This window comes from Apodemus sylvaticus, chromosome 4, assembly GCF_947179515.1.
Source record: "Apodemus sylvaticus chromosome 4, mApoSyl1.1, whole genome shotgun sequence".
Lineage (NCBI taxonomy): Eukaryota > Metazoa > Chordata > Mammalia > Rodentia > Muridae > Apodemus > Apodemus sylvaticus.
In genome coordinates, this window is record NC_067475.1 from 99,517,445 (window position 1) to 99,530,572 (window position 13,128).

The 13,128-nt window shown below is 36.6% G+C and overlaps 1 protein-coding gene across 1 annotated transcript in view; it reads right to left on the reverse strand.

The window, feature by feature from the left end:
* Nucleotides 1–13,128, reverse strand: part of Smc4 (structural maintenance of chromosomes 4) — a 29,375-nt gene that overhangs the window by 7,606 nt on the left and 8,641 nt on the right. Inside the window, exons 6-13 of the mRNA XM_052180369.1 lie at nt 10,958–11,122; nt 10,432–10,559; nt 8,788–8,928; nt 7,915–8,065; nt 5,983–6,147; nt 4,770–5,003; nt 3,083–3,268; nt 1,442–1,603 (exon numbers count right to left, since the gene is read on the reverse strand). Coding sequence (XP_052036329.1) covers nt 1,442–1,603; nt 3,083–3,268; nt 4,770–5,003; nt 5,983–6,147; nt 7,915–8,065; nt 8,788–8,928; nt 10,432–10,559; nt 10,958–11,122 — 1,332 coding nt within the window. The remainder of the gene's footprint in view (nt 1–1,441; nt 1,604–3,082; nt 3,269–4,769; nt 5,004–5,982; nt 6,148–7,914; nt 8,066–8,787; nt 8,929–10,431; nt 10,560–10,957; nt 11,123–13,128) is intronic.

The following is a 13,128-nucleotide window of genomic DNA, read 5'->3' on the forward strand; positions in this document are numbered from 1 at the left end:
TGAAATGCATTAGATATCTAAATTTAAGAGTGGAAATCCATAAAACTCAGAAACATTCAGCACTCATAGCCCTACCACTGGGAAGGCAGAGGGGAGGATTGCTTCAAGTTGAAAGTTCATCTGGTCCAGACACTAAGTTTTAGGTTATTCAAGGATACAGTACAAGTCTTTGTCTACACACACACACACACACACACACACACACACACACACACACACACCTACCTCTACTACCCAAGAGGCTAAAGAAAATTACTGTTAAATTAGATCTTTTGTGCTTCAAAGTACACAATCAAGAAAGTCATAAATGGTACGTTTCAATTAAAACATTTTAAAAGATGCACCTCAGAGACTTGTATATGCAATTTAAAGGGTTTTTACAATCCAACAAAACAAACAAATGAAAAAGGCAAAGGTTTCAAACACATTTTCCCCCAAGAAAGATAAATGATCAACAAGCACAAAGTATGTTTAATATTAGTTATTAGGATGTCGTTATCACTTTACATCTATGAAGACATACTGCATTCAGATACAGCATGCGATCCGGTACCCACTCCATCACTAGGTATGCACTTATATTCACACAGTTTTGTGCATCTATCTTTGCTATAGCACTATTGCCAAGGCAATCAAAAGTATAAACAGACCAGAACAAAGAAAAAGGAAGGGTAGGTCCATGTCAATGTTTGTAGCTGAGGGTGGGTGAAGGAGAGTGGGGAGGGATTGTTAGTGCCTGTGGAGTGATAAAAATAGTCTGGAATTAGCAGCCACACATCAGTAAATTTGTAGAAATAGTGAAAATAATTGAGTTCTACTTTAAAATACAATTACACAACATCTCAGCAAAGGTTCTATGAAGAAAACAGTGGTTAGTGATGGAAGTTAGAAACATACTAACAGCCAGGTGGTGGCAGCACACACCTATACTCCCACTGTCAATGGGGAGAAGTTCCAGACCACCCTGGTCTACAGAGCAAAGTTCAGGACAGCCAATCTATACAAGGAAATCCTGTCTTGAACCTCCTCTCCCCACTTCAAAAAGGAAACATCCTAACAATCATCCATCCACTGGGCAACAACCTAACAGTGGAATTTAGTCAAGGCATTACAAAATTTACCTTTTAACCTCTGAAAACATGTACACAAAGAACCTAAATTAAGGGGTCTGGGAAAGATGGCTCAGCAGTTAAGAGCACTGACTGCTCTTCTGGAGGTCCTGAGTTCAAATCCCAGCAACCACATGGTGGATCACAATCATCTGTGATGAGATTGGATGCCCTCTTCTGGTGTGTCTGAAGACAGCTACAGTGTACTTACATATAATAAATAAACCATTAAAAAAAAAAGTTAAAAAAATTTAGGGGTGAATAATGGTAAAGAAAAATTAGAAAATCTAAGGAAAAATATATGGCACCTCAAGTTTATTATGAATATTTACCTTATCCAATCCTATGAAAGTTGCAACTCCAATATTATGTCTTTTAAGAAAGTTTACACATTCTTGGGCTGTATCAATAGAATCAACAACAATGTAGTCCAATGCATGGCAACAGGATGAAATAGCAATGTCATATTTTTCATCAATAGCTCCTAAGTCTCCCTAATAATGAAAAGGAATAAAACATTAATTCATAAATAGATTAATAAATCTTTAAATAGATCATTTCATTACTATTCAGATTTGACCATTCTTCCCTACTCAATTGGGTTTCTGTAGCCAAAGACTGACCAGGACCCCTTGTACAGTGGTACATGTCCCAAAGTCCTTGAATGCTATTTATATTCTTAATGGAAGACTAAATAAGTATACTTGGTTTAAAGAGGCATAAAAGGGAGCTGCCTACAAGGTTCCCTTCTTATGCCAAGTATTCTTTCAACTTCTCTATAGGAGAACCAACACAGTGATTAATGTGCTAAGTAAGCATTCTACCACTGAGCTCTATCCCATGCCCTACAATTTCTATTGTAATCTACCCTTTAGTGTTTATGAATATGCAATGTGAATTTTTACTGGGCACAGGATGTAAGAACTGCTCTATTTCATGAAATATATAATGTGGATATAAGCTAAACAAACCTTTTATTCAAAGTTGTCTAAAATTATGTAAGTAGCTATGAATCAATCTATTAACAGCAACTAATCAGGATCATTTAAGAAAAGAAGGTAGGAGCCATCTAATATAAGATACAGACGCAACCATTAAATTCTATTTGTCCTTCCAGATCATTTGTCCTTCCTTTTTCAGAAGGCTGATAGGGAACCCATCAACTATTTGGGCTCAGGTTTCAGTTATGGTTGCAGGGCAAAAAATGAAGATACTTATATTCTTCTAAATCATATAGTGCTCTTCCATGCTAAGGCTAAGAAAGGTAAAGATCCCAAAACTGGTACTACCAAAGTTCCACCCACCGAAACCATAACCAAAATGTTAAGAATAATCTTACAAAACCTAGACTATATTAAATTTTTACTTTTTTGTCTGGAGGGTTTAGCAAGGAATGCAACTACCATATACCTTTGCCTAAAAAAAACAAAACAAAACAAAACAAACAAACAAAAAAAACAGTTCTTTTACAATAGGATAAGTCATCCTGTTAGAATTGAGCTGTTCAGCTTTAGGAAAGACATACTTAGAATGGTGAGGGACAAACAGAATAGGCACACATGCTTACTTAGTAAGATCAGTCAAATCAACCATGGGGATTAAAAGGATAATAGATCTCTAAGCAATTGCTTCACATTCTAAAATTGCTTTTGTTTTAAGGATAGGGTCCCACTATCCTCTGGCCAGCCTAGAACTCAATATGTAGACCAGGTTGGCCTTGAATTTTGCCTCTGCCTCCCTAGTACTGGGATTAAAGCATGCATCACCATGGCCAACTTCTAAATTACACACACCCACACTTTTTTATCTTTTGAAAAATGTTCTCTTGTGTGGTGCCAAGTACCTACCTAGCACTTGGGAGATAGAAGAGGATCAGAAGTGCATGGTCAACCTTAGCCAGAGCTGGTTAAGGCTAATCAGAGCTACATGAGACCCTGGCTCTAAGGACTTTTCTGAGTAAACAATCTACTTACCAATCTTCCATATATTCCTGGGATCCTGCCTGATTTTTTTTCTTGAATTATTGCATCAAGTACTTTCCCCCTACTTCGATTCGTTGCTAAGGAACTCTTTGCTTCTTCAACTTTTTGGAAGAGATCATGAACCAAACTTTTTAAGTTTATTTCTTCTTGTGTCAGTTTCTGAAGTTCCTTTTCTTTCTATAAATGAGAAGATGATATGTACAAGCATTTGATCTTTACTACACTAAAGAACAGCAGGAACTATAATGTTTCAACAATAATAACAAGTGAGGCCCCTAAGTAACACCAAGCTTCCATATTGCTATCTTGGCCTGGTTTTAAAAATATGGATGAGTCCCTCCTATTTTAAAAGAAGCATAAATTATTTGGCTCAACAAGAGGGAACCCAGACCTCTTAAAGTATCTATGGGTATAAAAATCCCAGTAGATTTTCCCAAGTTCTGCCCTACACAAAACCAAATTCAGGAACTGGATTCCAGTGTAAGTATAGTCTGGCAGTCTTGGGGTTGTTGTCTTTTTGGCTAAAACAACAAAACACAAAGGTCTAGTTCCTAAACAGAGAGGGAAAAGGTGACAGGGCTAGCTGTCAACCAGAGGAATCACACACCCAAACTGAGTTTCTTAATTTCTGATTTAGAAACAACCATCTCTCTCTAACTGCTACTCTCTTCCTCTATTACTTATGACACAGGCATAGGATAAAAGCTCAAATTATAGATGAAACAATTAAAAAAAAAATCAAACCACTAGAATTTACTGGATATAAGTTAATTTACATTTAAAATTTACATATCAGGAAACTGCCCAAGGATCAAATGATGATCAATTTACTAGAATATAAAAATATCTATTTCTAATTATGTATAGCTGTGTGTGTGTGTGTGCATGTGTGCGCGCGCACGCGCACACTCACACAGGTATCCCTGGAGTTCAGATGAGAATATCAGAACTCCTGGAGCTGAAGTCACAGGTAGTTATGAAGCACCCACATTGGGTGCTGGGAACTAGTCTTCTATAAGATGAACAAATGTTTGTATCTGCTAACATCTCTCCAGTTCCTCAAATAACCATGTCAGGGGTCTGAGGATAAACTTTGTCAAGACATTAAGAAAACTCTGTTATTCTCATGTATGCTTATGTAAGTTGCGTACATTTATATATTTAGAGAAACTTCTTTTTGGGAGGGAGGAAAGAGACTAGCTTGGAACCTATTATGTAGCTAACACTGGTCTTAAACTGATCTCCTGCTTCAACCTCTCAAATGCTAGGATCATAGGCATTACTGACTTTCCTGGTTTTATAAGGTACTAGGATAGGTAAGTTCTCTACCAACTGAGCTGCGTATCCAGACCGAGAAATATTTAATTATTCCCATGGGGACTGTGGGTAGGTGTTTGTTTTTGGAGACAATAGTGACTCTACTCCCATTCTCCTTCCTTTTTTGGATGTATTAGGGACGGAACGCAGGCCTCGTACATGTCATAGAACCTCTCTACCCACATTTATAACTCCAGCTAACTATCAGTAAATTCAAATATTAAAATGCTTTCTCAGTCAAGATTATGGTAAGAAAAATTTTTATATGACAATCACTTTAAACTTGAACATTAAAAAAACAAACAACCCTCACATATAACTCTGGAGATGACAATGTAGACGAAATATAGAAGTAATTTACCTCTTTTAATTCTTGTTGAGTCTGAGGGAGCTTTGTTTTTATATCCTTGATTGCAGCTTTCCTTTCCTTGAGAGTCTCAGAAGCTGTAATTAAAGCTTCCTTCGCCTTACTTAATTGAGACACTGCTGTATTATGTCGACTGAGATAGATATCAAGTTCTGACTGAGCAACTTCCATCTTTGAACGTGCTTCATTTACTGATTTGTTAAAACCCATAAGTTCCTTTTCTTGAATCTATCAAAATATGAATTCATTAAATGTGAAATATATTTAAGTTTAATTGAAAACTGTATTTCTTGAGTCAATTAAGAAAGGAAGGTCTACAAATAGAATACTATTAAAAATAATTTGAATAAGTAGAATAGATTAAGATAGCCCATGTCTAGTTTCCATGCACACTATTCATTGTTTTCTCCTGATTTGTGAAACCGGCATAGCATGTTCATTTCTGAAATAAAAATGTAATAATTAAGGAAACACTGGACTTACATCTAGATTTCATATGGTTTCTACTGTACCAGGTGTAAGAACTATTCACAAAATTTCTTCAAATGTATTTGTGTTGAAAAATCTGAAGCCAGGAGGTGGTGGCGGACACCTTTAATCCTAGCACTTGGGAGGCAGAGGCAGAGGCAGGTGGATTTCTGAGTTCGAGGCCAGCTTGGTCTACAGAGTGAGTTCCAGGACAGCCAGGGATACACAGAGAAACCCTGTCTCGAACCCTCCTACCCCCCCAAAAAGAAAAATCTGCACTATGGGAAGATTTCATTTCAATTTCATTGATAGTTTTATCATTAACAAGGATTAAAGATACACAGGAACATAAACCCTCAATGTACATTAAATAAGAAACTGAATTCACAGAATGGTTATATGCCAAAGTATTTGACCTCACATTTCCTACAATTACAATATTTTCTTAGCATTATTTTCTTTCAAAAAGAGAGAGGGGCAAATATTATTGACCAAAGTTTATGGTATGTTAAACTTAAAGGTAAAGCTGTTTGAGATAGACTTTTTATGTACCAGACATAGCCTGTGTCTAACTTCTCACCTACCTGCTTCAGCCTGCCAGAGAGCTGACGTGACGATGCAGGTGTGCAGCACTGTACTAGGCACACACTTAATTTTAGAAGCTCACCTGTGAGTGTTATTGCAAAAACAGTTTTCAGGTTAGGAAGAAGTCAGCCAGTCAGCACTGACGGACTCGTACCTCCTTTTCTTTCTGAAGCCCCTGTGTTTCCTGCTTAAGGCTGTCCATGACCTCTTTTAGTTTTTTTTCTTCTTTCTCTCTTTCCTTCTCAAGAGAATTGTTTCTAGTTGTCATCTCGTCTATGACACTCTTACTCTTGGCAGGTATACTTTTCAGCTCCTCAACCTGGTTATGAAACAAAGCAAGGTTATAGAAAGATATCTGGAGGGTATTCAATAATAAGAAAATGTACCCAAACAACTAAGTATTTCTTATTATTATAGTTATCTGGAGATAGTACACACTGAATGATCTTTGTTCCCTCTATCACCCTAATCCTAAGATCTATAATAACATTCAAATGCAAGAGTTAAAATTTTTATCTAAAATACAATCACACACCAACACTTTATTCCTGAAAACGAATGCCTCAGGGCTGGAGGGCTGACTCATCAGTTAAGAGCACTTGCCAGTCTTTCAGAGGACCTAAGTCCAGTCCCCTCACCCAGGTGCTCTGCTTGTTATTTGAGGGGGGATCTGTGTGTGAGGCACACTCACACACAGATAATTAAAAACCTTAAAATAAAAAGCTAAGTGTTTGTAGAATTTGAAAATTATTCCATATTATTTTTGTTTCCCAGAATTTCATAAAACTTATGTTAAGCTATAGTAAGTACATTTGGAAAAATGCTTAAAGGTCAAGTAGAACCGGAGTCCTGGATGTTGTCTATGTATTTATATCTGGTAAAGCCATGAACACAACTTGAGAGACAGCAAATTACTTAGCTGTCAGAACCAATGTTTGGTTTGTTTTGGTTGAGTTTTTCTAATTTTGTATGCACAAGTTTACAGAATGTGTCTGTACACCACATGCATGCAATGCACGTAGAGGACAGAAGAGGGCATCAGATCCTCTGAAACTGGAGTTAAAGAGACAGCTGTGAGTGGACATTGAGGGTACTGGGAATTGTATGCAGGTCTGCTGCAAGAGTAGACAGTGATTACTAAATCTACCTTGTCTAGGCCACGAGGCCATGAAACTCATTTTTAAAAGTTGAACTCCATATAGCAAACTCTCTTTGCTTTTGCAGAATGCAGGTATTATTTTTAAAGTTTATGAGTAATGTTCAGACTGCTCAGTGAAAGGCACTCACCAAGTCTGATTACCTACTTGAATTTGATCCTTGAAACCCACAAGGTGAAAGGAGAAAAGCCAACTCCTTCAAATTGTCCTCTGACCTCCAGATGCATGCCTAGCACACATATGTATGCAGGCACACAAGTAAATGGGGGTTGGGAGTTGTGGTTATTATGGATATTTTAAAAAACTCTGTAATTATCTACTCAAAAAATATCTTTAGCTGCAGCTGGAGAGATGGCTCAGCAGTTAGGAGTACTGATTACTCTCTTCCAGAGGACCTGGGCTCATATGTTAGAGCTTATAACTGTCTGTAATCCTGCTCCAAGTGATTTCACACTCTGAGAGACATATACAAGCAAAAACACCAATGCACATAAAATAAAAATTTTAAAAATCTTTAGCCATCTAGCACTCAGTACGCAGAGAGAGGAGGATCTCAGTGAGTTCAAGGACAGCCTAGTCTACACAGGGAATTCTGGGCCAGTCAGAGCTACATAGCAAGACTTCATCTCCAAAAGAAAAAAAAAACAAGAAAAACACCTTTAAATTACTGTTTTATGAATAAGAAAATTACCACTAGCATCAAAATAGTATTGCTGACTAGGTGAAAGTTTTTCCAACCACAATATTACTAATTAAGTTCTAAAACTCAATGAATAGAACATATCCCTTGGGAGAAATTGAGTTCAGGCATAAAATATTTTACATTAAGCATCCCAATTCATTTTCTTAGGGAATCAAAGCCAGTGCATTTGGGAAAATTAGATCTGGTACTCAAATGTGAAAAATTCAGGATTTCCTCTAATACCTACCTTTTCTTTATCTTTTTGAAGTTGTTTCTCCAGTTTTTTGGCTTTACTTGTAGCATGTTTTAATTTTTCCCTAACTTGAACATCTTCCAAATCTAGTTGTGTAAATTTTTCTTTATTCTGTTCAATAAATTTTGTAACTTTATTGAGCTTCCTATCAAAGAGAGTAAATTGTCAGAGACATATAATCTTTCTGATATATTTCATCTACAAACATGTCAAAGCTTTTATAATCAATATCTTAAAACTTTCAAGCTGATCTCCACTGGTAGTTGAAGACGTTTTCTTTTTAACCATGAGAGCTACCTTGTGTTTCTAAAAGAAAATACTGTGGTCTTTTTTTACTCCAGAGACAGGGTTTCTCTCTGTAGTCCTGACTGTCCTGGAACTTGCTCTGTAGACCAGAGCTGGCCTCGAAGTCAGAGGCCTGCCTGCCTCTGCCTTCCAAGTGCTTTAACTAAATCTAAACTCATTAAAAATTTGTCCATGAAAGTAAAAGTTAAAAAAATGAAATTCACTTAAGTCAAAGATCTTTGAAGGTTGGCACAGACAATGGGATAATTTTTTAAAGTATCTAAAATAACAAAAATTTGATTTCTAAATTAAGTTTGTGACCCACTAGGACTAATGGGCCAGGTGGAATGCTTGTGCTTCAGCTGTGGACGTTATTATATCACTAGAGGAAAGGCATGTCCTACAACCTGACTTCACAGTTGGGCAATTGTAACAATGAGTTTGGTGCAGGGTGGTGGTGCCTAAAAGAACTGATTTCCTTTCCTAGGAAATGTATTACATTCAATGTATTTGCAGTAAGTTTACATGTAGCCATGTGAAAAAATGAATTCAAATACTCAATACTTTCTCAAAGGTTATTACTTTTCTACATCCTTTACAGCTGAATTCTTAGCTTTCATTTCATTGGAAAGCACATTGCTCTTCTCAGTAATTTCTTTAGTATCTTCATGAATTTTTTCTCTTTGAGTCTTCATTTCAGCAATTCTATTTTGCAGATCATAACTAGAGGGGAAAATCAGAGAAGGTAAAATGTCATTAGTAAAACCAACTGCTTTCTAAAATATTCATCAATTTATAGCAAGCCAGGGCTGTAAGAGTGATTGGGGTAGGACCTCTGGCTTAAGGCTAGATAGAATTTAAGAACAAAACTAGTTCAGTAAATAAAATAGATCTATCACATGAATTTACTAGTGTATAGCAGTGTCTCATGTTTTTGCTTTTTCATGATTTCAGTTACTTATGGTCCACTCTTGCCATTTGAAAATATTAAACGGCAAATTATAGAATAAGCAATTTTAAATTGCACCATTCATCTTTCCTTTTATTCAGTACAGCAGCATTGTATATATCAACTTTATAGTCACTTAGTAGCCTTAATGGTTATTGGGATCAACTCTAAGGTATCACTATACTTTTACTCAAGTAACTCTTGTATTTCCTAATAATGCAAAAGGCATACATGAGAGAAGGGGCTGAGGAAATGGCTCATTAAGAACATCTGATTTTTAAGCATGAAGGTCTAAATATGAACTTCCTGCCTCCAGGTCAAACTGCATAGCAGTATGGCTAAGTGTGATGTTAACATCAGCATTGGGGTGGGGGTGCAGTGGCAGAAATAGGAGGACAGAGCTTTGTGGCTAGCTTGCCTGGCTGGATCAGTGAAGTTCTGCTTTAGGTAAAGACCATATAAGGGAATAAAGTGAAGAAGGAGAGGGGAAGATATCCACATTTTGCTCTGGCTTTTGTATGTACAAGCATGTCCATGTCCATACATGTGCACCAAAACTCCCAAACCAGCCAACCAACCAAAACCCATCACAGACTAGGGAGATGGTTCAGAGAGTAAAAGTGCTTACAGGACAAATCTGATGACCTGAGTTTGAGATCTGAAACCTCTTACAGGAAGCTGTCATCCTATCTGAGTGAGTTAGTACTCACCTACCCTTGCACAGTAACTAAAACAAAAGAAAAACCCCACAAAAGGGTAGACTTAGCTCCTGACTTTTTGGCATTTCTATAGGATATAAGTGAAAACAAATAGTGTTTGTATGTATGTATGTATGTATGTATGTATGTATGTACATATACATATATATATACACACACACACATATATATTTGGAGTCAGGGTTTCTCTGTATAGCCCCCCTGGCTGTCCTGGAACTCACTCTGTAGACCAGGCTGGCCTGGAACTCAGAAATCCGCCTGCCTCTGCCTCCCAGAGTGCTGGGATTACAGGTGTGCGCTACCACCGCCCGGCCAAATAGTATATTTAAAGATTTGATACTACCTGTGATTTCTACTAGGTTCTAAATATTAGCCCTTAATGAGGGGTTACTGCATGCAATGTGTCTCCATTCCCACTATTCATAAATGGTGTAACTACCTTTCATTTATAACACTGAAAACTGAGTTAAGACTTTAGAAAGTTGTATGCATTCACAATACCATAGGGAAAAAAGGCTTTGATGCTTAGAAATGTATAAAGTTGACCAGTGTACTTACATGTAGTATTGACAGATGTGATTCTTTTTCTTAAATATTTCATTTTCCAGGGTAAGGAACTCAATGGCTATGTTTTTCTCTCCTTCTAGTGCATCCTTCTCCTTTTCTACCATTTTCACTCTGTTTAACTATAAACATTAAAGATTTCAAACATTTCATATGTAAAACCAATCTGAAACAAATCATAAAAGCATCTCATGCAAAGGTTAATATAAAAATAGAGGGATCGATTGAAAAAACATTTCTCTATGAACTATAAAACATCAGTATTCAACTTAGTAAATTCAGCTGTTCTGCAAATAAGACAGCAAGCACCCCTCCCCCCATTTCTTTTCTTTTTTAAGATAGGGATTCTCTATTGTAGCCCTGACTGTCCTAGAACTCAATCTGTAAACCAGTCTGGCCACAAGCTCTGAGATCTGTCTGCTGCCACCTCCCCAGTCCTGAGATTAAAGATACCTGCAACTATTGCCTAGTTAATAAGACATTCTCATCGGGAACAAATGTCTACTGAAGATTCATTTACCTTTTCTCCTCTGTGTTCATTTAGTATTTCAACTCTCCGACACAAGACTTTGATAGGTTCATTTAGCCGTCCACAGCCAATTATATCTTCTAAATACTCAAGCATACCTTCATCATGTTCAGTCTGGCCTTTGGGTTTCATCATAGCAATCTGTTCAACTTCACCCTTTAAGAGAGTCACATTCATACTTGTTGTATACATACAACAGTGAGAACAGGGTAATCCCAACTAAAGGATACTCAAGAAGTAGACCAAGGATATTTTATGCAAGAGGTCTAAAATCACATATTTAATACATACCCACATATTTAAAAAGGTGTCCCATCTAGTGTTTGTAAGTAAACAATTTTTTCTGTCAAGCATAATTTGGTAAGGCATACTACCAATTATTAACACTATTTGCTAATTAGTTCTCGTTCTAAAAGAATTTTTCAAAAGGTCTCTTCATGTAGTGCCTAAGGAACCTGCCTAAGTGCTTATAGTTTCATTCTATATAGCAATCTAATTTCTCTATAAACCTGGTGTGAGTTTAATAAGGGACCCATTTCATAAAAGATGACTAAGTGTTCTGATTTTTTTCAACTGAGAGTCTAAAATGGGATAGGAAATTATCTTTTTCTCTAAGTATCCTGATTAGGGACAACAAATACTGTTGGTTACATGCTATGTAGGAAATTTCCTGTTTGTAATCAATCTATCAACTTTAAACTATAATTAAACTTAATTAAGTTTAAGTTAAATATAGTTTAAACTAAATTAAAGATTATAACTATAATCTTTGATTACTTAAGAAGGAAAAAAAATCAACAAACAAAAACCTACAAGCAGCACCTATGGCTGATTTCCAGGTAACCCATTAACTTGAATGAAGAAAATTCTGTAGCTTTTTTTGTTCTGTAAGCACTGTAACAGCAAAGGAATAGGCAAGTAAGTGGGGAATGGGATGGTCAGGGACAGACTATGGTCAAATGGCCAAAAAAAAGGAATTACATGTTAAGATATTTTAGTGGTTCAACTTTTCACCAATATATGACTCAACCTTAAAAAATTAGGCTAAAATGTACCAAAGAAAAAGAATTGCATTTAACACTTTAAAATGTTCTCACTGGCAGGTGCACTGTGGGATGGTTTTTAAGACAGGGCTCTCTAAGTACCCAAGCTGGCCATGAACTTGACCTGTCCTTGCCTGCCAAGTGCTGGATTTAAGGCATGCACCATCAAGCCATGCTAACAGGTGCTCTTTTTAATAGTTTTATACAGTATTATAATGCCAGTACTCTGATGATACAGCAGTACCATATGATCACTAAGTAGAGAGTAAAATTGCATTGCCTATATGTATGCTAATCCTACAGTATACAGGTATTTATGTAGAGAGTACTTTTCTGTCAGTTCTCAAATCTTTGCATTAACAATTTATGTTTAGACAGGATCCAAATCTGAAGTATGCCCAAAGCTTCGGATTATAGTAGTAATTTTAGTCACTGTGAACACATACTCTAATACATGTTGAGTATCTAAATGTCTATTTTAAATAAATAAAGACAAAAAATGGCAAAAGAACCCACATTTGAGTCAAATGACCACAAGGTATTAAGTCTAGTTTTTATCAAATAATCAAAACCTGGGGTCTAGTGAAACCATACACAAAAGTAAAAATATTTGAATAGTACTACATGTTTCTTGCCCAAACTATTTTTGGAAGGTGTATATAGTTATCAATTGAGCTTGTGAGAGAGCATGGTAGTTGATTGCAGTTCTGAAATTGCTATGTAGACCAGGCTGTCCTTGAACTCACAGAAATCTGCTTGCCTCTGTCTATTTAGTTCTGGGATTAAAGCCAAGCACCACCGCTCATGCATTCCTTTAAAGACTAGACAGTGAATGAATAAGGCACGGTTAGGTATTGAATTAACTCAAAGGACTCCTGTTGCTTAAAAAATGATTTTATTATCTTATGTATGGGATGTAGTATTGGCAAGTATGTCTATGGGCCACATATGGGCAATGGCCCCAGAGGACAGAAGAGGACATCAGATTCTCTGGGACTGGAGTCAAAGATGGTGGTAAGCTTCTAGGTGGGTCCTCTTAATTGCTGAGCCACCTCTCCAGTTCCTGCTGTGGCTGTTCAATGACAACCTAGAACTTTTCTTCTAGCTTTAATCCTTACT